The sequence below is a fragment of the Ascidia mentula genome, chromosome 2, assembly GCF_947561715.1.
Source record: "Ascidia mentula chromosome 2, kaAscMent1.1, whole genome shotgun sequence".
Classification (NCBI taxonomy): Eukaryota; Metazoa; Chordata; class Ascidiacea; order Phlebobranchia; family Ascidiidae; genus Ascidia; species Ascidia mentula.
The window spans coordinates 2,048,402-2,075,892 of record NC_138567.1 but is presented as its reverse complement, the minus strand read 5'-3'; the positions used below and the strand labels follow the sequence as shown (position 1 = coordinate 2,075,892).

Below are 27,491 nucleotides of genomic sequence, written 5' to 3'. Positions count from 1 at the left end.
AATGCAGCTGCAATCAATTTTTTTCTGTTCAGCAATAGTAGTCCCCCTTCATGAGTCATCAGACCCGGCGATTGTTTTTGGCAAACAAGAGAAACTGTAACCAGGTGCACAATAACAAATGACTTCTAAAACTCAATTTTTAGGATTTAATTGAGAGATGCGGCCTGTAGTGCGCGTAACGACTTGAGGTTTTTACCAACGGAAGGCGCAAGGGCTGTAGTTTCACATAAACATAACAAAGTTGTACCTTTGTATTTGAACTTTTTTCGTAAATTGTCGTTGTTTGAAACCAAATTTTTGGAAAAATAAGCAGAAAATTTTTAGTGATGTCACTGCATATTTTGTCTAATAACTTATTATCTGTACGTTGTAACTAGAAATGATCTTCGTAAGAATTGTGGAGGAAGGTCTGACCTTTTCGATGGTGTGTTTTTTTCGCTGTATGACGTCACAATGACTATATATTTACATGCAAATCCAGATGCATGGAAAAATTAGCCAAAAAATGTTTGGTATCATTGCATACCTTGCCTAATAACTTTTTATCTGTAAGTTGTACCTGGTAATGATCTGCATAAGAATTGTAGAGGAAGGTCTCACCTTTCTAATGGTGTGTTTTTTAGCATCTTATGACATCACAATGACTATATATTTACATGCAAATATGGAGATAACAATTTGTTTTGCTTTGTATTTACGTTGAACACAATTGAAACAAAACATTATTGACTAATATGATAATCTCTGGAGCATGGCCAAATACATAAACCAACATTGAGTAATTCTTTCCTCTGCATAACAATAACCAATGGTTTTCGAAGGGTATATCCAAAACATATCCACAAAAAGTTCAATGATGGTGATTTGGTGATGTTACAGTCACCTCTGTAACATCCCTGATGCATAATTTGGTATCAAAGCATTATGTATATATGGAATTCATGCAAATATGCAATTCATATATTCATGCAATTTGTACAAGAATCAAACAGTTGTGGGCGTGGCTGTGGGCGTCATCCAGTAAATGGGGTAGCTTCAAATTCGTACAGCTGATTTTTTCCTTGTCTTTTTTATACATTGTCTCTGTTATTTCATGGAAAAGCTTTATATGCACTGGCAGAAGGCTTGTCTATTCAATTATCAATATATATTGATGTTATGCCTTTTTTTCATCAACTTGCTGATATACACTACCAGTTGAACACATAAAGAAACAAACAAAAAAATTTTTTTTAAAAGTGCTGTCATATTCATCTGCTATCAGTTAGCAAACGTCTGAGCTGTGTAACAAAGCTTACAAGCCTTTTTACAAGCAATAACTAAAAGTATATACATAACTTATACCAAAAAAACTCTCTAAAATTTCAGTTTACTAGACAGTACCGTCGCCCAAAAATTTCAAATGTAGCGATCCGTTTTTTTCGCTTCATTGCGTCTTGGTGTTCACATTGATTCATTAAAACGTTGTTTAAAATAAGCAATTACCGTGCATTGTGTTCTCGTCATCTCAAAAAAAACATTAACGCTTACCGATACGTCTGTTGTTATGTTGCCGACATATCCAGACAGACCGAATTCTGAATGAAACATTGGGGTCGAGGGAATATCTAAAAAATGATTCAACGTTTAGTTTCAAGATTGTACCAAAGATTTACGGTAGTGGAAACCCTCTTTTACAGTGGTGCGTCACACCCACTAATTTGAACTACTTGAAACAACTCTTGTGCACTGATTCAGTTATAGTAGAAAATGATAATGGATTCAGAGATTTTGGTAATATTAAAATATTGAAATCCTCGTTACTTGACTGATTCCGGGTATCTTGTTCTATTGAGGAAAAATTGTAGGAGCGAAAGCGCGGCAATGAGGTATGGTCCACCAAGCGTGAGTGTGATGTTTGTAATCCACTTCGCCAGTGTGATGCGGATAAACGTGGGGATGCTTCTGGTGTCAAATGTGGAGTCCTCATCCCTGGATGACAAAAACCTGGTGAAAATCACTTATGTGGTCAGTCCAGGTCGCATTCATGGCTGAGTAAGACATTTCTACGGGTGTTTGTGGTTTTGTATCGGGCGAAACTAATTAATTACCGACCGGGTATTTACCTTTTGTGTGACTGCTACATTTTTTAACGATCTTGATTTTGTCGGTGGAAAAACAAAAAGTCGAGGTAAACAATCTACAACCTTTTTAAAATACTTCACCCTTTCACGAATCGTGCTTGAGAAATATGTTTCAGTTAATTTACCCATAGCCGGTTGTGAATACAATGAAATACCGGATTCCTCATAGTAACTTGAATCATCCCCGATACTTTGTGCTGTCAAGGAAATATAAGTAGTTATGCTACATTCGACCTTGTTAAAACACACACATACATGTCGTATGGATATGTATAAATTGTTGGATTTACATAATGAGGAAAGGTAAAGGTACTGAAAGCTGGATTACCTGTTTCCGCCATGGAGGAGTGTGCTGCTTGTAATCTAGATCCCAATCGTGCTTGATGAATACGTGGGTATGATACTTTCCTAGCTGAGGGTGCTTCGCGTGCGAATGGGACTGATTTTTCAAAATAAAAATATCTTTGTTGTCAATTGCTTTCCAACTATTCTATTAGATTATTTACTTGTATGAGGTTATGAACATGTTTCGTGGTCATGTAGTTTTTTCTGTGGTTTAAAATCCTATACTACTCAACCTCCGAGTGATCAACTATGCCAAATATCAACCATTAGAATCAGTTTTTAAAACAGAGCGGTTATTGAGAAACGTACGCATGCAGGTTCTAATCATCGACCAAACACTGCCATGTCGCAAACCACTGCTGGAAAAAAAATTATTCACGCGTCTGTTTGCACAAAAGATAAAAAGTTCAATTACCCGTAGTCGATTGTAAATACGATGAAATACCGGAATCCTCATTGCTACTTGAATCATCGTCGGTACTTTGTGCTGTCAAGGAAATATAAGTAGTTATGCTGCATTCTACCTTGTTAAAACACACACATACATGTCGTATGGATATGTATAAATTGTTGGATTTACATAATGAGGTAAGGTAAAGGTACTGTAAGCTAGATTTCCTGAAAACTTCGGGATGATACTTTCTTAGCTGATGGTGCTTTGCGTAAGAATGGGACTAATTTTTCAAAAAAAATTTAATTCGTTGCCACTTGCTTTCCAACTATTTTTTTAGATTATTTTCATCTTTTAGGGCATGAACAAGTTTTGTGGCCATGCACTTTTTTCTATGGTTTAAAATCATGAACCACTTAACAGCCGAGTGATCAACTACCCCAAATATCAACCATTAAAATCAGTTATAAAAACAATGCGATTATTGACAAACATACGCATGCAGGCTCTTGTCATCGACCAAGCACTGGCATGTCGAAAACCAGTGCTGGAAGAAGATTATTCACTCGCCTGATTGCGCCACAGACGGACGCGCTATCGTCAAGTGACAAACACCTGAGCATAATGGGCGAAAAATCTCTTATGCGGTCACTCCAGGTCGCTTTTGTGGCTGAGTGAGACATTTCTGCGGGTGTTGGTGTTTTTTTATCGGGCGAAATTAATTGATTACCGACCGGTTATTTACATTTTGTGTGACTGCTACACACACGCACACACGACCATTTTCGTATGCATGTATATAAATTGTTGAATTTAGACAATAATATGTTGATTTAGACGATGTATATAACAGATTGATATAACGCAGATTACCTGCTGCGAAACTGGAGGACTGTGCTTTTGATAATCCATGCGAAACGGGTGAGCGTGGGGGTGATTCTTTCCAAGGTGAGGGTGCTTTTGGTAAAGAGTTGGCCGATTTTAAAAAATAAAAAAATCTTATCATTTACTTACTTGCTATTTTAATAGTTCATTTTAATTACTGAAATACTGAAAAGTGGCTAATCCAGCTTTGCTGCGAAGCCTGCGAACCTTATGATCAGAATATTATCGCGCTTCGATCGCCAAATATAAAAGGCCTGCGCAGTGGGGTGATTCTGCCTTGCTATGAGAAAGCATGGCATTACTTCTAGTTATTTACTAATATGCTTCCCAACCATTCTATTAGATAATTTCTGTGGGGGACGGCATGGATAAGTTTTGTGGATTGGGGAACCAAAGCCTTTGCAGCAGTACAATACTAGGTCTTGGGTGCATTTTTGAACCATTTCCTCTCTTTCTGTTTTGAAGTCTTTGGCCTGATTAAAAGCGTGAATTGCTTGTTGCAAATAATTCGCACTCTTACTAAATTTGCGCTTTTCTTCATACACACAGCCAAGGTTGTTTAAAAACAGTGCAAAAATTGTATAATTTGCAGCATTGTCCCCAAATTGATTTCTCATCATTTCAAGTCCAAGTTTAATTGTTGCTTTTTCTGAAGAATAATCTTTCAGTAAACGTTGACTTTATTCGATGTAATTTAAACAATCAACTTCACATAAACATACAAATTCTGGCTGAACATTTTTAACATTCTGTATTTTGAGTCTGGTCTCTTGCATGAATGGAATGACGTAATCACAAACTATATCTCGGTTTCGAAACAAATTCCAAAACTTCCAAGTTGGATTCAGCAAAGTAGTAATATTTTCTTTTATCCCGCCCACACAATCCCTCAGACCTCTAACCACTAGTTCTCCGCTACTGTCAGTTTGGTACAAGTCCGATGCTAGGGTGTAGAATAAAATCGCGGCAAAATGGTTTCCTTTCTCTCTGTATTTCTCAGCACTTGTTTTTACGACATCTCCATTCAACCCCTGGCGTAGAAATGACTCCAATATTTGCGACTTTGCTTCGTTCGCGGCAGAATAGTTTTTAGTTTTAATGGACTTCACAAACTTCTCTATCAGCTCAGTTGATTCATCTTTAAATGTAGAAACTGTGATATTACAGTTTGAAAAAATATCATGATTGTTTCAGAACTATACTGATGAAAACAACGTAAGTATGAAAAAAAATTATGAAGATTTTTCCTGATATGTTAGTCATAGGATGTTTAATTACTGTGTTAACCAGAATTGGTGACAAATATACCTTCGGGTTGTCGAGAAACTTCGCTTTCTTGTGAAGCTGATGTGCTTTCTGATGGTTTACTCATTTTAACAATTTCACTTCTAAAACTTTAATAATAAATAGTGGTAAGTCGGCCAATTTCTGACACACTTTTTTCAGGGCTCCTGAGTACATTGTTGTTGCCTCCAATACACGCAACTGTTGCTGTGACATGAAGGCTCTACCACTCACCTCGCAAATTTGCTCAACTGTTTCCCTTTAAGCCCCACCAAGCCAATACATTGGCTTTGGCCAGACAGCAGAGCGCCTTTTTTCTTTCGCGCATATCTCACGCTGAAGGCCGCATCTCTGTATTTCTATGGAAAAGACTTTTCCGGTTGGGAATTGCCCTTCTCGAACTCTGTCCTGCGTAACAGAGTAAAATTATGTGTAACAATGCAATGGGTCATGCATGGGCGCCAGTGTTTTGGTTGAATGAGCGCAGATGAACAGGCTGTTGCCAGGGCGATTTTCAGCGTGTTTGGGGCAGTTTTAGTTTGTTTTTCAGGGTTATTAGTCAGGCAGTAAATTGGTAGAGGGTGCTGTTGTACATGTAGCTGAAAAACTACCCAAATATTGAGGTTGATTTTGTGAAAAAATGAATCACAGAAAGTATGTTCAATTTGTGATTTTCTGTTAGTGCGGACCCTTGGCAAGGAATTGTGGCCAAATTTATAATCGAAATAACTACTTAAACTGCTCCCCCGGGGGCATTTTGACCCTCTGTTGGCCATTATTTTGGTCAAAAAAGCAGAAAAAAGTGTAGGTTTGTTTTGTGAAAAAATGAATCACAGAAAGTTACCTCCATTTGCGATTAAGTGAAGCCACCAACCCTCCTCTACACAATTCATGAAGAATTAGATGTCTTGTAATTGTCTTGGGGCCCCACCGGGGCTGTTTGTACACCCCCTAGGACTGACAATTTAGCAGTTAGCCTTTGCAAAACCCCCCAATGTGCTGTCTTAATGCAGCTGCAATCAATTTTTTTCTGTTCAGCAATAGTAGTCCCCCTTCATGAGTCATCAGACCCGGCGATTGTTTTTGGCAAACAAGAGAAACTGTAACCAGGTGCACAATAACAAATGACTTCTAAAACTCAATTTTTAGGATTTAATTGAGAGATGCGGCCTGTAGTGCGCGTAACGACTTGAGGTTTTTACCAACGGAAGGCGCAAGGGCTGTAGTTTCACATAAACATAACAAAGTTGTACCTTTGTATTTGAACTTTTTTCGTAAATTGTCGTTGTTTGAAACCAAATTTTTGGAAAAATAAGCAGAAAATTTTTAGTGATGTCACTGCATATTTTGTCTAATAACTTATTATCTGTACGTTGTAACTAGAAATGATCTTCGTAAGAATTGTGGAGGAAGGTCTGACCTTTTCGATGGTGTGTTTTTTTCGCTGTATGACGTCACAATGACTATATATTTACATGCAAATCCAGATGCATGGAAAAATTAGCCAAAAAATGTTTGGTATCATTGCATACCTTGCCTAATAACTTTTTATCTGTAAGTTGTACCTGGTAATGATCTGCATAAGAATTGTAGAGGAAGGTCTCACCTTTCTAATGGTGTGTTTTTTAGCATCTTATGACATCACAATGATTATATATTTACATGCAAATATGGAGATAACAATTTGTTTTGCTTTGTATTTACGTTGAACACAATTGAAACAAAACATTATTGACTAATATGATAATCTCTGGAGCATGGCCAAATACATAAACCAACATTGAGTAATTCTTTCCTCTGCATAACAATAACCAATGGTTTTCGAAGGGTATATCCAAAACATATCCACAAAAAGTTCAATGATGGTGATTTGGTGATGTTACAGTCACCTCTGTAACATCCCTGATGCATAATTTGGTATCAAAGCATTATGTATATATGGAATTCATGCAAATATGCAATTCATATATTCATGCAATTTGTACAAGAATCAAACAGTTGTGGGCGTGGCTGTGGGCGTCATCCAGTAAATGGGGTAGCTTCAAATTCGTACAGCTGATTTTTTCCTTGTCTTTTTTATACATTGTCTCTGTTATTTCATGGAAAAGCTTTATATGCACTGGCAGAAGGCTTGTCTATTCAATTATCAATATATATTGATGTTATGCCTTTTTTTCATCAACTTGCTGATATACACTACCAGTTGAACACATAAAGAAACAAACAAAAAAATTTTTTTTAAAAGTGCTGTCATATTCATCTGCTATCAGTTAGCAAACGTCTGAGCTGTGTAACAAAGCTTACAAGCCTTTTTACAAGCAATAACTAAAAGTATATACATAACTTATACCAAAAAAACTCTCTAAAATTTCAGTTTACTAGACAGTACCGTCGCCCAAAAATTTCAAATGTAGCGATCCGTTTTTTTCGCTTCATTGCGTCTTGGTGTTCACATTGATTCATTAAAACGTTGTTTAAAATAAGCAATTACCGTGCATTGTGTTCTCGTCATCTCAAAAAAAAACATTAACGCTTACCGATACGTCTGTTGTTATGTTGCCGACATATCCAGACAGACCGAATTCTGAATGAAACATTGGGGTCGAGGGAATATCTAAAAAATGATTCAACGTTTAGTTTCAAGATTGTACCAAAGATTTACGGTAGTGGAAACCCTCTTTTACAGTGGTGCGTCACACCCACTAATTTGAACTACTTGAAACAACTCTTGTGCACTGATTCAGTTATAGTAGAAAATGATAATGGATTCAGAGATTTTGGTAATATTAAAATATTGAAATCCTCGTTACTTGACTGATTCCGGGTATCTTGTTCTATTGAGGAAAAATTGTAGGAGCGAAAGCGCGGCAATGAGGTATGGTCCACCAAGCGTGAGTGTGATGTTTGTAATCCACTTCGCCAGTGTGATGCGGATAAACGTGGGGATGCTTCTGGTGTCAAATGTGGAGTCCTCATCCCTGGATGACAAAAACCTGGTGAAAATCACTTATGTGGTCAGTCCAGGTCGCATTCATGGCTGAGTAAGACATTTCTACGGGTGTTTGTGGTTTTGTATCGGGCGAAACTAATTAATTACCGACCGGGTATTTACCTTTTGTGTGACTGCTACATTTTTTAACGATCTTGATTTTGTCGGTGGAAAAACAAAAAGTCGAGGTAAACAATCTACAACCTTTTTAAAATACTTCACCCTTTCACGAATCGTGCTTGAGAAATATGTTTCAGTTAATTTACCCATAGCCGGTTGTGAATACAATGAAATACCGGATTCCTCATAGTAACTTGAATCATCCCCGATACTTTGTGCTGTCAAGGAAATATAAGTAGTTATGCTACATTCGACCTTGTTAAAACACACACATACATGTCGTATGGATATGTATAAATTGTTGGATTTACATAATGAGGAAAGGTAAAGGTACTGAAAGCTGGATTACCTGTTTCCGCCATGGAGGAGTGTGCTGCTTGTAATCTAGATCCCAATCGTGCTTGATGAATACGTGGGTATGATACTTTCCTAGCTGAGGGTGCTTCGCGTGCGAATGGGACTGATTTTTCAAAATAAAAATATCTTTGTTGTCAATTGCTTTCCAACTATTCTATTAGATTATTTACTTGTATGAGGTTATGAACATGTTTCGTGGTCATGTAGTTTTTTCTGTGGTTTAAAATCCTATACTACTCAACCTCCGAGTGATCAACTATGCCAAATATCAACCATTAGAATCAGTTTTTAAAACAGAGCGGTTATTGAGAAACGTACGCATGCAGGTTCTAATCATCGACCAAACACTGCCATGTCGCAAACCACTGCTGGAAAAAAAATTATTCACGCGTCTGTTTGCACAAAAGATAAAAAGTTCAATTACCCGTAGTCGATTGTAAATACGATGAAATACCGGAATCCTCATTGCTACTTGAATCATCGTCGGTACTTTGTGCTGTCAAGGAAATATAAGTAGTTATGCTGCATTCTACCTTGTTAAAACACACACATACATGTCGTATGGATATGTATAAATTGTTGGATTTACATAATGAGGTAAGGTAAAGGTACTGTAAGCTAGATTTCCTGAAAACTTCGGGATGATACTTTCTTAGCTGATGGTGCTTTGCGTAAGAATGGGACTAATTTTTCAAAAAAAATTTAATTCGTTGCCACTTGCTTTCCAACTATTTTTTTAGATTATTTTCATCTTTTAGGGCATGAACAAGTTTTGTGGCCATGCACTTTTTTCTATGGTTTAAAATCATGAACCACTTAACAGCCGAGTGATCAACTACCCCAAATATCAACCATTAAAATCAGTTATAAAAACAATGCGATTATTGACAAACATACGCATGCAGGCTCTTGTCATCGACCAAGCACTGGCATGTCGAAAACCAGTGCTGGAAGAAGATTATTCACTCGCCTGATTGCGCCACAGACGGACGCGCTATCGTCAAGTGACAAACACCTGAGCATAATGGGCGAAAAATCTCTTATGCGGTCACTCCAGGTCGCTTTTGTGGCTGAGTGAGACATTTCTGCGGGTGTTGGTGTTTTTTTATCGGGCGAAATTAATTGATTACCGACCGGTTATTTACATTTTGTGTGACTGCTACACACACGCACACACGACCATTTTCGTATGCATGTATATAAATTGTTGAATTTAGACAATAATATGTTGATTTAGACGATGTATATAACAGATTGATATAACGCAGATTACCTGCTGCGAAACTGGAGGACTGTGCTTTTGATAATCCATGCGAAACGGGTGAGCGTGGGGGTGATTCTTTCCAAGGTGAGGGTGCTTTTGGTAAAGAGTTGGCCGATTTTAAAAAATAAAAAAATCTTATCATTTACTTACTTGCTATTTTAATAGTTCATTTTAATTACTGAAATACTGAAAAGTGGCTAATCCAGCTTTGCTGCGAAGCCTGCGAACCTTATGATCAGAATATTATCGCGCTTCGATCGCCAAATATAAAAGGCCTGCGCAGTGGGGTGATTCTGCCTTGCTATGAGAAAGCATGGCATTACTTCTAGTTATTTACTAATATGCTTCCCAACCATTCTATTAGATAATTTCTGTGGGGGACGGCATGGATAAGTTTTGTGGATTGGGGAACCAAAGCCTTTGCAGCAGTACAATACTAGGTCTTGGGTGCATTTTTGAACCATTTCCTCTCTTTCTGTTTTGAAGTCTTTGGCCTGATTAAAAGCGTGAATTGCTTGTTGCAAATAATTCGCACTCTTACTAAATTTGCGCTTTTCTTCATACACACAGCCAAGGTTGTTTAAAAACAGTGCAAAAATTGTATAATTTGCAGCATTGTCACCAAATTGATTTCTCATCATTTCAAGTCCAAGTTTAATTGTTGCTTTTTCTGAAGAATAATCTTTCAGTAAACGTTGACTTTATTCGATGTAATTTAAACAATCAACTTCACATAAACATGCAAATTCTGGCTGAACATTTTTAACATTCTGTATTTTGAGTCTGGTCTCTTGCATGAATGGAATGACGTAATCACAAACTATATCTCGGTTTCGAAACAAATTCCAAAACTTCCAAGTTGGATTCAGCAAAGTAGTAATATTTTCTTTTATCCCGCCCACACAATCCCTCAGACCTCTAACCACTAGTTCTCCGCTACTGTCAGTTTGGTACAAGTCCGATGCTAGGGTGTAGAATAAAATCGCGGCAAAATGGTTTCCTTTCTCTCTGTATTTCTCAGCACTTGTTTTTACGACATCTCCATTCAACCCCTGGCGTGGAAATGACTCCAATATTTGCGACTTTGCTTCGTTCGCGGCAGAATAGTTTTTAGTTTTAATGGACTTCACAAACTTCTCTATCAGCTCAGTTGATTCATCTTTAAATGTAGAAACTGTGATATTACAGTTTGAAAAAATATCATGATTGTTTCAGAACTATACTGATGAAAACAACGTAAGTATGAAAAAAAATTATGAAGATTTTTCCTGATATGTTAGTCATAGGATGTTTAATTACTGTCTTAACCAGAATTGGTGACAAATATACCTTCGGGTTGTCGAGAAACTTCGCTTTCTTGTGAAGCTGATGTGCTTTCTGATGGTTTACTCATTTTAACAATTTCACTTCTAAAACTTTAATAATAAATAGTGGTAAGTCGGCCAATTTCTGACACACTTTTTTCAGGGCTCCTGAGTACATTGTTGTTGCCTCCAATACACGCAACTGTTGCTGTGACATGAAGGCTCTACCACTCACCTCGCAAATTTGCTCAACTGTTTCCCTTTAAGCCCCACCAAGCCAATACATTGGCTTTGGCCAGACAGCAGAGCGCCTTTTTTCTTTCGCGCATATCTCACGCTGAAGGCCGCATCTCTGTATTTCTATGGAAAAGACTTTTCCGGTTGGGAATTGCCCTTCTCGAACTCTGTCCTGCGTAACAGAGTAAAATTATGTGTAACAATGCAATGGGTCATGCATGGGCGCCAGTGTTTTGGTTGAATGAGCGCAGATGAACAGGCTGTTGCCAGGGCGATTTTCAGCGTGTTTGGGGCAGTTTTAGTTTGTTTTTCAGGGTTATTAGTCAGGCAGTAAATTGGTAGAGGGTGCTGTTGTACATGTAGCTGAAAAACTACCCAAATATTGAGGTTGATTTTGTGAAAAAATGAATCACAGAAAGTATGTTCAATTTGTGATTTTCTGTTAGTGCGGACCCTTGGCAAGGAATTGTGGCCAAATTTATAATCGAAATAACTACTTAAACTGCTCCCCCGGGGGCATTTTGACCCTCTGTTGGCCATTATTTTGGTCAAAAAAGCAGAAAAAAGTGTAGGTTTGTTTTGTGAAAAAATGAATCACAGAAAGTTACCTCCATTTGCGATTAAGTGAAGCCACCAACCCTCCTCTACACAATTCATGAAGAATTAGATGTCTTGTAATTGTCTTGGGGCCCCACCGGGGCTGTTTGTACACCCCCTAGGACTGACAATTTAGCAGTTAGCCTTTGCAAAACCCCCCAATGTGCTGTCTTAATGCAGCTGCAATCAATTTTTTTCTGTTCAGCAATAGTAGTCCCCCTTCATGAGTCATCAGACCCGGCGATTGTTTTTGGCAAACAAGAGAAACTGTAACCAGGTGCACAATAACAAATGACTTCTAAAACTCAATTTTTAGGATTTAATTGAGAGATGCGGCCTGTAGTGCGCGTAACGACTTGAGGTTTTTACCAACGGAAGGCGCAAGGGCTGTAGTTTCACATAAACATAACAAAGTTGTACCTTTGTATTTGAACTTTTTTCGTAAATTGTCGTTGTTTGAAACCAAATTTTTGGAAAAATAAGCAGAAAATTTTTAGTGATGTCACTGCATATTTTGTCTAATAACTTATTATCTGTACGTTGTAACTAGAAATGATCTTCGTAAGAATTGTGGAGGAAGGTCTGACCTTTTCGATGGTGTGTTTTTTTCGCTGTATGACGTCACAATGACTATATATTTACATGCAAATCCAGATGCATGGAAAAATTAGCCAAAAAATGTTTGGTATCATTGCATACCTTGCCTAATAACTTTTTATCTGTAAGTTGTACCTGGTAATGATCTGCATAAGAATTGTAGAGGAAGGTCTCACCTTTCTAATGGTGTGTTTTTTAGCATCTTATGACATCACAATGATTATATATTTACATGCAAATATGGAGATAACAATTTGTTTTGCTTTGTATTTACGTTGAACACAATTGAAACAAAACATTATTGACTAATATGATAATCTCTGGAGCATGGCCAAATACATAAACCAACATTGAGTAATTTTTTCCTCTGCATAACAATAACCAATGGTTTTCGAAGGGTATATCCAAAACATATCCACAAAAAGTTCAATGATGGTGATTTGGTGATGTTACAGTCACCTCTGTAACATCCCTGATGCATAATTTGGTATCAAAGCATTATGTATATATGGAATTCATGCAAATATGCAATTCATATATTCATGCAATTTGTACAAGAATCAAACAGTTGTGGGCGTGGCTGTGGGCGTCATCCAGTAAATGGGGTAGCTTCAAATTCGTACAGCTGATTTTTTCCTTGTCTTTTTTATACATTGTCTCTGTTATTTCATGGAAAAGCTTTATATGCACTGGCAGAAGGCTTGTCTATTCAATTATCAATATATATTGATGTTATGCCTTTTTTTCATCAACTTGCTGATATACACTACCAGTTGAACACATAAAGAAACAAACAAAAAAATTTTTTTTAAAAGTGCTGTCATATTCATCTGCTATCAGTTAGCAAACGTCTGAGCTGTGTAACAAAGCTTACAAGCCTTTTTACAAGCAATAACTAAAAGTATATACATAACTTATACCAAAAAAACTCTCTAAAATTTCAGTTTACTAGACAGTACCGTCGCCCAAAAATTTCAAATGTAGCGATTCGTTTTTTTCGCTTCATTGCGTCTTGGTGTTCACATTGATTCATTAAAACGTTGTTTAAAATAAGCAATTACCGTGCATTGTGTTCTCGTCATCTCAAAAAAAACATTAACGCTTACCGATACGTCTGTTGTTATGTTGCCGACATATCCAGACAGACCGAATTCTGAATGAAACATTGGGGTCGAGGGAATATCTAAAAAATGATTCAACGTTTAGTTTCAAGATTGTACCAAAGATTTACGGTAGTGGAAACCCTCTTTTACAGTGGTGCGTCACACCCACTAATTTGAACTACTTGAAACAACTCTTGTGCACTGATTCAGTTATAGTAGAAAATGATAATGGATTCAGAGATTTTGGTAATATTAAAATATTGAAATCCTCGTTACTTGACTGATTCCGGGTATCTTGTTCTATTGAGGAAAAATTGTAGGAGCGAAAGCGCGGCAATGAGGTATGGTCCACCAAGCGTGAGTGTGATGTTTGTAATCCACTTCGCCAGTGTGATGCGGATAAACGTGGGGATGCTTCTGGTGTCAAATGTGGAGTCCTCATCCCTGGATGACAAAAACCTGGTGAAAATCACTTATGTGGTCAGTCCAGGTCGCATTCATGGCTGAGTAAGACATTTCTACGGGTGTTTGTGGTTTTGTATCGGGCGAAACTAATTAATTACCGACCGGGTATTTACCTTTTGTGTGACTGCTACATTTTTTAACGATCTTGATTTTGTCGGTGGAAAAACAAAAAGTCGAGGTAAACAATCTACAACCTTTTTAAAATACTTCACCCTTTCACGAATCGTGCTTGAGAAATATGTTTCAGTTAATTTACCCATAGCCGGTTGTGAATACAATGAAATACCGGATTCCTCATAGTAACTTGAATCATCCCCGATACTTTGTGCTGTCAAGGAAATATAAGTAGTTATGCTACATTCGACCTTGTTAAAACACACACATACATGTCGTATGGATATGTATAAATTGTTGGATTTACATAATGAGGAAAGGTAAAGGTACTGAAAGCTGGATTACCTGTTTCCGCCATGGAGGAGTGTGCTGCTTGTAATCTAGATCCCAATCGTGCTTGATGAATACGTGGGTATGATACTTTCCTAGCTGAGGGTGCTTCGCGTGCGAATGGGACTGATTTTTCAAAATAAAAATATCTTTGTTGTCAATTGCTTTCCAACTATTCTATTAGATTATTTACTTGTATGAGGTTATGAACATGTTTCGTGGTCATGTAGTTTTTTCTGTGGTTTAAAATCCTATACTACTCAACCTCCGAGTGATCAACTATGCCAAATATCAACCATTAGAATCAGTTTTTAAAACAGAGCGGTTATTGAGAAACGTACGCATGCAGGTTCTAATCATCGACCAAACACTGCCATGTCGCAAACCACTGCTGGAAAAAAAATTATTCACGCGTCTGTTTGCACAAAAGATAAAAAGTTCAATTACCCGTAGTCGATTGTAAATACGATGAAATACCGGAATCCTCATTGCTACTTGAATCATCGTCGGTACTTTGTGCTGTCAAGGAAATATAAGTAGTTATGCTGCATTCTACCTTGTTAAAACACACACATACATGTCGTATGGATATGTATAAATTGTTGGATTTACATAATGAGGTAAGGTAAAGGTACTGTAAGCTAGATTTCCTGAAAACTTCGGGATGATACTTTCTTAGCTGATGGTGCTTTGCGTAAGAATGGGACTAATTTTTCAAAAAAAATTTAATTCGTTGCCACTTGCTTTCCAACTATTTTTTTAGATTATTTTCATCTTTTAGGGCATGAACAAGTTTTGTGGCCATGCACTTTTTTCTATGGTTTAAAATCATGAACCACTTAACAGCCGAGTGATCAACTACCCCAAATATCAACCATTAAAATCAGTTATAAAAACAATGCGATTATTGACAAACATACGCATGCAGGCTCTTGTCATCGACCAAGCACTGGCATGTCGAAAACCAGTGCTGGAAGAAGATTATTCACTCGCCTGATTGCGCCACAGACGGACGCGCTATCGTCAAGTGACAAACACCTGAGCATAATGGGCGAAAAATCTCTTATGCGGTCACTCCAGGTCGCTTTTGTGGCTGAGTGAGACATTTCTGCGGGTGTTGGTGTTTTTTTATCGGGCGAAATTAATTGATTACCGACCGGTTATTTACATTTTGTGTGACTGCTACACACACGCACACACGACCATTTTCGTATGCATGTATATAAATTGTTGAATTTAGACAATAATATGTTGATTTAGACGATGTATATAACAGATTGATATAACGCAGATTACCTGCTGCGAAACTGGAGGACTGTGCTTTTGATAATCCATGCGAAACGGGTGAGCGTGGGGGTGATTCTTTCCAAGGTGAGGGTGCTTTTGGTAAAGAGTTGGCCGATTTTAAAAAATAAAAAAATCTTATCATTTACTTACTTGCTATTTTAATAGTTCATTTTAATTACTGAAATACTGAAAAGTGGCTAATCCAGCTTTGCTGCGAAGCCTGCGAACCTTATGATCAGAATATTATCGCGCTTCGATCGCCAAATATAAAAGGCCTGCGCAGTGGGGTGATTCTGCCTTGCTATGAGAAAGCATGGCATTACTTCTAGTTATTTACTAATATGCTTCCCAACCATTCTATTAGATAATTTCTGTGGGGGACGGCATGGATAAGTTTTGTGGATTGGGGAACCAAAGCCTTTGCAGCAGTACAATACTAGGTCTTGGGTGCATTTTTGAACCATTTCCTCTCTTTCTGTTTTGAAGTCTTTGGCCTGATTAAAAGCGTGAATTGCTTGTTGCAAATAATTCGCACTCTTACTAAATTTGCGCTTTTCTTCATACACACAGCCAAGGTTGTTTAAAAACAGTGCAAAAATTGTATAATTTGCAGCATTGTCACCAAATTGATTTCTCATCATTTCAAGTCCAAGTTTAATTGTTGCTTCTTCTGAAGAATAGTCTTTCAGTAAACGTTGACTCCATTCGATGTAATTTAAACAATCAACTTCACATAAACATACAAATTCTGGCTGAACATTTTTTACATGTTGTATTTTGAGTCTGGTCTCTTGCATGGATGGAATGACGTAATTACGAACTATATCTCGGTTTCGGAAAAAATCCCAAAATTTCCAATTTGAATTCAGCAAAGTCGTAACATTTTCTTTTATGCCGCCCACACAATCCCTCAGACCTCTCACCACAAGCTCCCCGTTATAGTTCGTTTGGTACAAGTCCGATGCTAGGGTGTAGAATAATATCGAGGCAAAATGGTTTCCTTTCTTTCTGTATTTGTCTGCACTTGATTTTACGACATCTGCATTCAACCTCTGGCGTACAAATGACTTCAATATTTGCGACTTTGCTTCGTTCGCGGCAAAATAGTTTTTAGTTTTAATGGACTTCACAAACTTCTGTATCAGCTTAGTTGATTCATCTTTAAATGTAAAATTTGTGATAACGAAAATACAGATTCAAACAATGGTTAATTACAGTGTTAACCAACACAGGTTATAAACATGGGGTATACCTTCTGGCTTTTTAGCGAACTCAACTCCGCTTTCTTGTGAAGTCGACGGTGCTGATGGGCTTTCTGATAATGGCTTGCTCATGATTGCGGATTTCAATTCAGTATTTCACCAAACAGCGCCAAACTTTAACTACAGATGTAAGTTTGTCATTATCTGCCACCCTTCAAGACTAAACATATTCAGCATTTCTCCGACAAAGGAGAGAACTTTTGCTGGCCGAAAGTAGAGGCTGCCATAAAGCTAAGCAAATATTTATTTAGGATCTGTACCTACGCCAACTGCTGTTACAGAAAGGCGCCATGTTCCAGAAAACAACTTTAACGAAATTTGCTCAACTTTTTTACGAGAAGGATTAAATTTAATGAACACACTCCAAGCAGGGTACGATTTCGTACGTAATTAAAAACTTCGCTAAACCTAACTTTTTGTTTAAGGTAGTGGTCTCGCAAATAATTTCCACCAGAATTTGGAGATAAGGGGTGTGACTAACGGATAATGGAATGTACTCTCTGTGATTCATTTTCCACAAAATCCACCTTAAAATTTTGGCAGTTTTGCAACAGCACCCTCTACCAATTGACCGCCGGACTACACCATACTAAAACAAAACACGCCGAAAATCGCCCTGGCAACAGCATGTTCATTTGTGCTCATTCAACCAAAACACTGGAGCCCATGCATGACCCGTTGCATTGTTACACACAATTAACTCTGTTTCGCAGGACAGAGTTCGAGAAGGGCATTTCCCGAACAAGAAACTCTCTTCCACAGAAATAAAGAGATGATGACGAAGGGATTTGACTTCTCAAGATTAGATTTTACTTCAGTAAAAACACAAACGAATTTCTCCATATAAGTTTGAAGGAAAATAATCATTGGTGAAACCAACACTTTTGTGGCCGCACAGACTTCACTTCATTATTTTAGTTGGAAGACACAGCAATGACAGGATTCACATCCTCAGAAAGAATATCTAATAAGCAAAACATACAAGATATTTTGCAAGACCAACTAAAAATTACATGATTTTCCTGTCAGGTTTTAAAATTGTTTTCAAGAAACTGTAATTCGCTACAACTAAATATATTATATGAGCAGTTTCATATCAATCCTGAACTTGTTTGCTTCAATATACAAATTTAAAACAGAGTGTCACCCTAACACAAGCAAACAAATAATCCACTTGTTTTGTAATAAAGGCATAAGCGGTAAAACACATTTTTAATAAATTTGCAAAGCATATTTAAGTATGAACTTAAAGAAACGAACACACAAAACAGCAATGCTGTCTCTAGGAACTACGGATTAAAGACGATATTACAACAACTTATTCAGCAATTTATTTCCAGTGACATATTGTTGTTACTTTGGATTCTAAACCACAAAGAACAAATTGTTGTTTGCAAATTTAGGCACTCTTGTTTATGCCACAAGAATGACTGTCACATTTGTAGTAGGTGTGCACAATTTTGTTTGTTTATAATAATGTAAGAGTTACAGGTCACAAGGTAAGTAAGTCATTTGCTATTTATGTTACCTTTCCTTCAAGCCAACGAACTGAACCCTTTAAGAAGACTGACTTTTGTATTAAAAAATTGCACACTAGCTTTCGGAGTACCTCTCGCGTCATCAGGTATAAATAAACACAACTGAGCCAAAAATTTCTGTATACTGTTTATCATCGTATTAGTTGTATTGATCAGTGTTTTTGTCAATCATTTAAGTAGACGATAATAAATGCTTTTGCTGTATATACTGACACTGTTTCTGTCACAAAGGTTTACACAGGCTGGTTCTGAGGTATCTGCTCTGCTGGGTCGTATCCCGTCAGCTGTGGGTTACCAACTTACTCTGGCCACTGACATGGGTACAATGCAGGAAAGAATCACCACCACCAGGAAAGGAACCATTACATCTGTGCAGGTAAACAAAACTTTTTTGTGTTCTGACCTAAGATGAAATAAATAATGGTTAAACTTCACAAAATGTCACATATACAAATGTGTTTTTAAGCCCTTTGATTAACCGAATGATACCGACTGATAATGGATGGGCCCTCTTTTGTAACTGATATATAGGTGCGCAAAATTATTCTCCGTGACTGGAATTCAACACGATATATTTTAATAGAAATCCTTTTTGCTCAGGCAAACGTATTTATTTTTGAAAATCAACTGGAACTAAAAACGACAGCACGCCAATATTTACATTGTTTTAACATATTAGGTCTCATAAGTGCAACTGTTGACCTTGGCGTTAAACCAGACTTCAAACTAGCAGACGCAGAAATTATCCACGTCGTTGTGCTTTTCGGTGAACGTCGATCCGTTGTGTACCAAACATCAGATACAAAACGCTGTACGACGCCCTAGGCCACACAACTGGCAGAAATCCACTAATGCTACGGCCCCGGTTGTCCCAAAACATCGAAACAACTGTATCTACATCTTAATGATATTCGAAACTGTTTAAATCTCCATTTAATGGAAAACAATTAGAAACATCGTCTCTGCACAATGAAACAAACCAAAATAACAAACTTTCAACGTCGTTGAATTTCATCGCTTTAAAGTTTGAAGGCAATTACAAAGTTTATAATTCGCACACAGCATTGCAAAGTGGGCTTATTCATAACAATTAAGCAGAACCCACCGAGAATCTACGAAAAATGGAGATTTTCTGCTCTGATGTCGTAGTTGGTTGGAGTAACTGAAAAAACATTCACTAGGATTGAAACACTGCACTCTAAAAAATTAATCTAATCTTGATAACACTTGGACAAAGCAATTAGACGTAAATCAAATATTTCTAATCACTCTTTTCAACGAGTGCACTTCGTCAGAGTCATTATTTATTTTTGACAGTTTAGAGGAAACGGAATTGTTTAAGTCTATATATTAATATATTAGCCCCCTACCTATCAATTCTTTTCTTATGAAGACATCTGTCGGTTCTAGCAACGTAGTCTGCAATTGGGCTGATTTGACAACAACTTTAATTTTGTTGTCACCAATGCTGATTTCACGACGATTTTTCAACATGAACTGAATTTCAAATCTCGTTTTCTTCCAAATTCCTGGAATTGTTTTTTCCTCTTCATCAAACTCAACTTCGTCGCTGGTCAGACTTGCTATGAGATCTTCATCCCCCCGTCTGCATAAAACGCTTTTTTAAACTCCAATGACGTATCCAAAAGACGCCGATATTACCATGCTTTCGCATAGCAAGGCCCCACTGCGCAGGTCCTTTATATTCGGCGATCTCAGCTCTCGTATATAAACGTATCATAGCCAACATATTGAAACTTACGTAACCCCAAATGTTGTTTCGATAAGTTTTTGAAGAGGATTTATATCTTTTGTTGCAGCGATGTTGTCACATATGAGCAAAGACGCAACAATTTGAATTGGAGCTACACATGGTCCAGAGGGAACAGCCACGATAAGTGACATTTCCTTTGAGAGTCCTAAGAAATGTTGTAGTGATAGTGGAAAAACGGAATACCTGTCAAAAATTAATTGACTAAACATTGCAGAGTATTGGAATGTTCTATAATTTTACCATGAAAATTTGGTGATACGAAACGTTAAAGTGTAGGTTCGTGGTTTCATGGATATATTTTCCATCACATAAAAGTCATCACCATCGTCTCCAGCTCTCAATACCTGGAATATTTACACAATTTCTAGGTCTACACGTAATATTGTATTGTTAGTAATACTTACTTGTACTAACATATCGTGGTCTGTTCTATAACATGTCGGCAAACTGATTTCAATTTCCCCTTTAAATTTTAATCCATGCGGTTGTAGCACTATCAAGGGAGTGAGCTGCATGCTGCTACGTTCCTCTTTCTGTAAGTGCAGTGTGTCTTTTACCAACAGTAACAAACCCTTATATTCTCTTACTGTTGGGTCTTTTATTCCGTAAAGTATTTCCACGTTGATTTCCTCGTTTTTCGCCAAGACCTCACTTGGGATAGAAATCGTACATCCTCCAATTTCAATCACCCCTCCTTTTATTCCGATCACTTTTGATGTTTTCTGGTGGTGAACGTATTTCTACAATCCAAACATGTTGTTTAAAACTAGTAATTACCGTGTAAATTGTGTTCTTGCATAATATTCGTGCAGAAGGCGGTAAACAATAAGTTTGAAAAAAAATAAACGCTTACCGATACGTCAGTTGTTATATTGCTATGTTCGGTTCGTACAGGAGGGTGCTTCCAATATTTATGCAAAACGGTTGTTCCTCCTGTCCTTGGGGTCATGGAAAAATCTTAAAATTGATTCAACGTTTAGTTACAGGTCAATATTTTTGCAATTTGTCAACCATGAAGTTTTTGACGTGTTTTTGTTGAAAGTATCATTTAATTTTTTTCAAATAAGTTTCAATTGCCCCTTGAAAGTAAGGGTTGTCGCGAAAATGAAGTTTGTTGGCTTAAAAACTAAACCGTTTTATTCCAAAGTTCCCGGAAAAAATATTTAGCGTATTTACGGTAAGTGAAAAAAACATCCATGTAGCTTGAACCTCTTACACAGGTGGAATATGAAGTAATCATTACGTTACAAGAAAATATTTTGACAAACCGAAACACTTAATTAGCCCTCAAAGAGGGAATGCGTCGACGCCAGGAAGTTTTCAGATCACGCAGACTTGTTGGGGGACGTGGTACCAAAGCTTTACGGTAGTGGAATCCCTCTTTTACGGTGGTCACACTCACTAATTTGTACACACACACACATAAGGTAAAGGTTTTTGCCATGGAGGAGTGTGGTGTTTGTAATCCACTTCTCCAGCGTGATTCGAGTAAACGTGGGGGTCTTGGAGCTGATTTTTAAAAATAAAAAATGTAATGTGTTCCTATTCGCTTTTCAACTATTCCATTTGAATATTTTCTTGTGTTTGGGCGTGGACAAGTTTTGTGGCCAGGTAATTTTTTCTGTTGCTAAAATACTTTACCAATTTAAATGTAGCGTTTAAGAATTAAATATTTTGTTTCTGACTTCGTCTTCATAAAAGTTTGCGATTTCGACTGAACGGTTTGCTAAAATTTCCATATATTATTTGTTTGCACTCGAATGTTCCGACAAAATAATTATACCCTGTGATTCATAAGCGTTGAAATCCTCGTCATTCCCGACATCTTGTTCTGTAAAGCAATATTCTACCTGGATTGAGACAATGAGGTAAGGTAAAGGTATTGAAAGCTGGAATACCTGTATACTCCATGGAGTGTGTTGTTCGTGAGCTCCTTCGCAAATATGATTCTTTCCAGGGTAGTGGTGCTTTTGGTGAAGAGCCTTCTGTCAAAATCCCTGGATTATAAAACCTAGTGAAAATCTATTATGCGGTCACTCCAGGTCGCATTCTTGGCTGAGTGAGACATTTTTGTGGTTATTTGTGGTTTTGTTCCGGGCAAAAATAATTAATTACCCACCGGGTTTTTACCTTTTGTGTGACTGCTACATTTTTTGGGGCCGTTTCTTTTGTCGGTGGAAAACAAAAAGTCGAGGTAAACAACCTACAACCTTTTTAAAATATTTCACCCTTCCACGTATCGTGCAGAAATATATGTTGTATGTTCCAAATGTGATTCGGGCAAACGTCGGGATAATACTTTCCCAGGAGGGGGTGCTTTGCGTAAAGATGGGGAAAAGTTATTTACTAATTTGCTTTCCAACTATTCATTAAATTATTTTCCTGTATTGGGGCGTTTGTTGAGAAAGGTACGCATGCAGGCTCGTATCACCGACCAAACACGTACTGCCATGTCGCAAACCAGTGCTGGAAAAAGATTATTCACTCGCCTGATGCGCCAAAGATAAAAAGTTAATTTACCCATAACCGGACGTGAATACATTGAAATACTGGAATCCTCATAACTTGAATCATCCTCGGTATCTTTTGCTGTCAAGCAAATATAAGTAGTTATACTACAACCGACCTTGTTAAAATGGACTCACACACACACACACACATAAGGCAAAGGTAATGAAAGTTAGATTACCTGCTTTTGTCATTAAGTAGTATGCTGGAAGACATGCACGGTCCAATGGTGATACGACTAAACATGGTGATAATGAGGCTGACTTTTAAAAGTAAATAAAATTTATGTGTTACCTGTATCCGCCATAGAGGAATGTTTTGTTCGTGATCTTCGAAAGTGTAATTCTTTCCTACGTGATGGGAATGCTTCTGGTGAAGTGTTGACTGTCAAATGTCGATTCCTCATCTCTGGATGACGAAAACCTAATGAAAATCTCTTATGGGGTCACTCCAGGTCGCATTCGTGGCTGAGTGAGACATGTCTGCGGGTGTTTGTGGTTTTGTATCGGGCGAAACTAATTAATTACCGACCGGATATTCACCTTTTGTGTGACTGCTACATTTTTTAACGATCTTGATTTTGTCGGTGGAAAAACAAAAAGTCGAGGTAAACAACCTATAACCTTTTTAAAATACTTCACCCTTTCACGAATCGTGCTTGAGAAATATGTTTCAGTTAATTTACCCTTAGTAACCGGACGTGAAATCATTGAAATATTGAAATCCTCATCACTTGAATCATCCCCGATACTTTGTGCTGTCAAGGAAATATAAGTAGTTATGCTACATTCGACCTTGTTAAAACACACACATACATGTCGTATGGATATGTACAAATTGTTGGATTTACATAATGAGGAAAGGTAAAGGTACTGAAAGCTGGATTACCTGTTTCCGCCATGGAGGAGTGTGCTGCTTGTAATCTAGGTCCCAATTGTGCTTGATGAATACGTGGGTATGATACTTTCCTAGCTGAGGGTGCTTTGCGTAAGAATGGGACTGATTTTTCAAAATAAAAAATATCTTTGTTGTCAATTGCTTTCCAACTATTCTATTGGATTATTTACTTATTGTATGGGGTCATGAACAAGTTTCGTGGTCATGTAATTTTTTCTGTAGTTTAAAATCCTATACTACTCAACGCACGCACATTTTGTATGGATAAGTACAAATTGTTGGATTTACATAATGAGGTAAGGTAAATGTATTGAAAGCTAGATTTCCTGAAAACTTCGGGATGATACTTTCTTAGCTGCGGGCGGTTTGTGTAAGAATTGGGCTGATTTTTCAAAAAAAATCCAATTCGTTGCCACTTGCTTTCCAACTATTCTATTAGATTATTTTCATCTTTTAGGGCATAAACAAGTTTTGTGGCCATGCACTTTTTTCTATGGTTTAAAATCATGAACCACTTAACAGCCGAGTGATCAACTACCCCAAATATCAACCCTTTAAATCAGTTAATAAAACGGTGCGATTATTGAAAAAGGTACGCATGCAGGCTCTTATCATCGACCAAGCACTGCCATTTCGAAAACCAGTGCTGGAAGAAGATTATTCACTCGCCTGATTGCGCCAAACATAGACGCGCTATCGTCAGGTGACAAACACCTGAGCATAATGGGCGAAAAATCTCTTATGCGGTCACTCCAGGTCGCTTTTGTGGCTGAGTGAGACATTTCTGCGGGTGTTGGACACACACACACACGACCATTTTCGTATGCTGATATATAAATTGTTGGATTTACATAAAGAGGAAAGGTAAAGGTACTGAAAGCTGGATTACCTTTTTCCGCCATGGAGGAGTGTGCTGCTTGTAATCTAGATCCCAATCGTGCTTGATGAATACGTGGGTATGATACTTTCCTAGCTGAGGGTGCTTCGCGTTCGAATGGGACTGATTTTTCAAAATAAAAAATATCTTTGTTGTCAATTGCTTTCCAACTATTCTGTTAGATTATTTACTTGTATGAGGTTATGAACATGTTTCGTGGTCATGTAGTTTTTTCTGTGGTTTAAAATCCTATACTACTCAACCTCCGAGTGATCAACTATGCCAAATGTCAACCATTAGAATCAGTTTTTAAAACAGAGCGGTTATTGAGAAACGTGCGCATGCAGGTTCTAATCATCGACCAAACACTGCCATGTCGCAAACCACTGCTGGAAAAATATTATTCACGCGTCTGTTTGCGCAAAAGAAAAAAAGTTCAATTACCCGTAGTCGATTGTAAATACGATGAAATACCGGAATCCTCATTGCACACACACACACACACACACACACACACGCGACCATTTTCGTATGCAGATATATAAATTGTTGAATTTAGACAATGAGGTATAAGGCAAATTTATGTAACGCTAGATTACCTGCTGCGAAACTGTGGAACGATGCTATTGGTAATCCATACCAAGGGGGTGAGCGTGGGGGTGATTCTTTCCCAGGTGGGGATGCTTTTGGTAAAGAGTGGTCAGTTTGGCTACAATGCCTTGGCAGCGAAGCCTTTGAACCTTATGATCAGAATATTAGAACTGTGATCGCCAAATATAAAGGGCCTGCGCAGTGGGGCGGCCCTGCCTTGCTATTCGAAAGCATGGTATTACTTCTAGTTATTTACTAAAATGCTTCCCAGCCATTCTAGTAGATAATTTTTTGGGGGGCGGCATCGATAAGTTTTATGGATTGGTGGACCAAAGCCTTTGCAGCAGTACAATCCTTCCAAGCAATGAATAATATTAAGACCCCCATAAACATTCATGAGTCATTTGCACTTGGATGGAATTATTGGATCCCATCTAGATAAATTTGCCCAATAGTAGGTTTAAAAAAAGATAGTTTACCCCATTGGACTTTTGTCATTGCATCGACAGATGACCCGAAGCTAGAACGTCTGAATGATCCAAAGCTTAAAGCAGACGGAGAAAGTTTTTCTTAAAAAAACAACTTCGATCAGAAAAAAATTAGCGTTCTCAATAAAATTACATTTCTACTGACTTTGAACTCTTTCCAGGTCCTGGGTACATTTTTGAATCCACTTCTCTCTTTCTGTGTTTAGGTCTTTGGCCTGATTAAAAGCGTGAATTGCTCGTTTTAAATAATATCCACTCTCATTAAATCTGCGCTGAATTCCATACACAGTGCCAAGGTTGTTCAAAAACACTGCAAAAATTGTGTACTTTACAGCATTTTCACCAAATTGATTTCTCATCATTTCAAGTCCAAGTTTATTTGTTGCTTCTTCTGAAGAGTAATCTTTCAGTAAGCGTTGACTCCATTCGATGTAATTTAAACATTCAACTTCACATAAACATGCGAATTCTGGCTGAACATTTTTCACATGCTGTATTTTTAGTCTGATCTCTTGCATGAATGGAATGACGTAATCACAAACTATATCTCGGTTTCGAAACAAATTCCAAAACTTCCAAGTTGGATTCAGCAAAGTAGTAATATTTTCTTTTATGCCGCCCACACAATCCCTCAGACCTCTAACCACTAGTTCTCCGCTACTGTCAGTTTGGTACAAGTCCGATGCTAGGGTGTAGAATAAAATCGCGGCAAAATGGTTTCCTTTCTCTCTGTATTTCTCAGCACTTGTTTTTACGACATCTCCATTCAACCCCTGGCGTAGAAATGACTCCAATATTTGCGACTTTGCTTCGTTCGCGGCAGAATAGTTTTTAGTTTTAATGGACTTCACAAACTTCTCTATCAGCTCAGTTGATTCATCTTTAAATGTAGAAACTGTGATATTACAGTTTGAAAAAATATCATGATTGTTTCAGAACTATACTGATGAAAACAACGTAAGTATGAAAAAAAATTATGAAGATTTTTCCTGATATGTTAGTCATAGGATGTTTAATTACTGTGTTAACCAGAATTGGTGACAAATATACCTTCGGGTTGTCGAGAAACTTCGCTTTCTTGTGAAGCTGATGTGCTTTCTGATGGTTTACTCATTTTAACAATTTCACTTCTAAAACTTTAATAATAAATAGTGGTAAGTCGGCCAATTTCTGACACACTTTTTTCAGGGCTCCTGAGTACATTGTTGTTGCCTCCAATACACGCAACTGTTGCTGTGACATGAAGGCTCTACCACTCACCTCGCAAATTTGCTCAACTGTTTCCCTTTAAGCCCCACCAAGCCAATACATTGGCTTTGGCCAGACAGCAGAGCGCCTTTTTTCTTTCGCGCATATCTCACGCTGAAGGCCGCATCTCTGTATTTCTATGGAAAAGACTTTTCCGGTTGGGAATTGCCCTTCTCGAACTCTGTCCTGCGTAACAGAGTAAAATTATGTGTAACAATGCAATGGGTCATGCATGGGCGCCAGTGTTTTGGTTGAATGAGCGCAGATGAACAGGCTGTTGCCAGGGCGATTTTCAGCGTGTTTGGGGCAGTTTTAGTTTGTTTTTCAGGGTTATTAGTCAGGCAGTAAATTGGTAGAGGGTGCTGTTGTACATGTAGCTGAAAAACTACCCAAATATTGAGGTTGATTTTGTGAAAAAATGAATCACAGAAAGTATGTTCAATTTGTGATTTTCTGTTAGTGCGGACCCTTGGCAAGGAATTGTGGCCAAATTTATAATCGAAATAACTACTTAAA

At 37.6% G+C, this 27,491-nt stretch overlaps 3 protein-coding genes across 3 annotated transcripts; all 3 read right to left on the bottom strand.

The window, feature by feature from the left end:
* Nucleotides 1–778: 778 nt before the first annotated feature.
* On the bottom strand, nt 779–27,123 carry LOC145889123 (uncharacterized). The gene is made up of 18 exons (XM_082980006.1): nt 26,988–27,123; nt 26,778–26,863; nt 26,170–26,607; nt 25,873–26,037; nt 25,719–25,808; nt 25,248–25,388; nt 24,661–24,771; nt 23,763–23,873; nt 14,953–15,024; nt 14,521–14,631; nt 8,919–8,990; nt 8,487–8,597; nt 2,884–2,955; nt 2,452–2,562; nt 2,249–2,320; nt 1,804–1,971; nt 1,531–1,607; nt 779–1,083 (listed from the first exon to the last, which is right to left on the bottom strand). Exons 2-18 carry the CDS (start codon nt 26,839–26,841, stop codon nt 1,036–1,038), a joined length of 2,034 nt encoding a protein of 677 aa, XP_082836132.1. The 5' UTR covers nt 26,842–26,863; nt 26,988–27,123; the 3' UTR covers nt 779–1,035.
* On the bottom strand, nt 4,425–5,398 carry LOC145888855 (uncharacterized). Its single transcript, XM_082979723.1, has 3 exons — nt 5,263–5,398; nt 5,053–5,138; nt 4,425–4,882 (listed from the first exon to the last, which is right to left on the bottom strand). Exons 2-3 carry the CDS (start codon nt 5,114–5,116, stop codon nt 4,425–4,427), a joined length of 522 nt encoding a protein of 173 aa, XP_082835849.1. The 5' UTR covers nt 5,117–5,138; nt 5,263–5,398.
* On the bottom strand, nt 19,624–22,348 carry LOC145888853 (uncharacterized). The gene is made up of 9 exons (XM_082979720.1): nt 22,265–22,348; nt 22,150–22,197; nt 21,214–21,323; nt 20,954–21,106; nt 20,771–20,899; nt 20,607–20,710; nt 20,355–20,549; nt 19,963–20,198; nt 19,624–19,754 (listed from the first exon to the last, which is right to left on the bottom strand). Exons 1-9 carry the CDS (start codon nt 22,275–22,277, stop codon nt 19,705–19,707), a joined length of 1,038 nt encoding a protein of 345 aa, XP_082835846.1. The 5' UTR covers nt 22,278–22,348; the 3' UTR covers nt 19,624–19,704.
* Nucleotides 27,124–27,491: the final 368 nt, after the last annotated feature.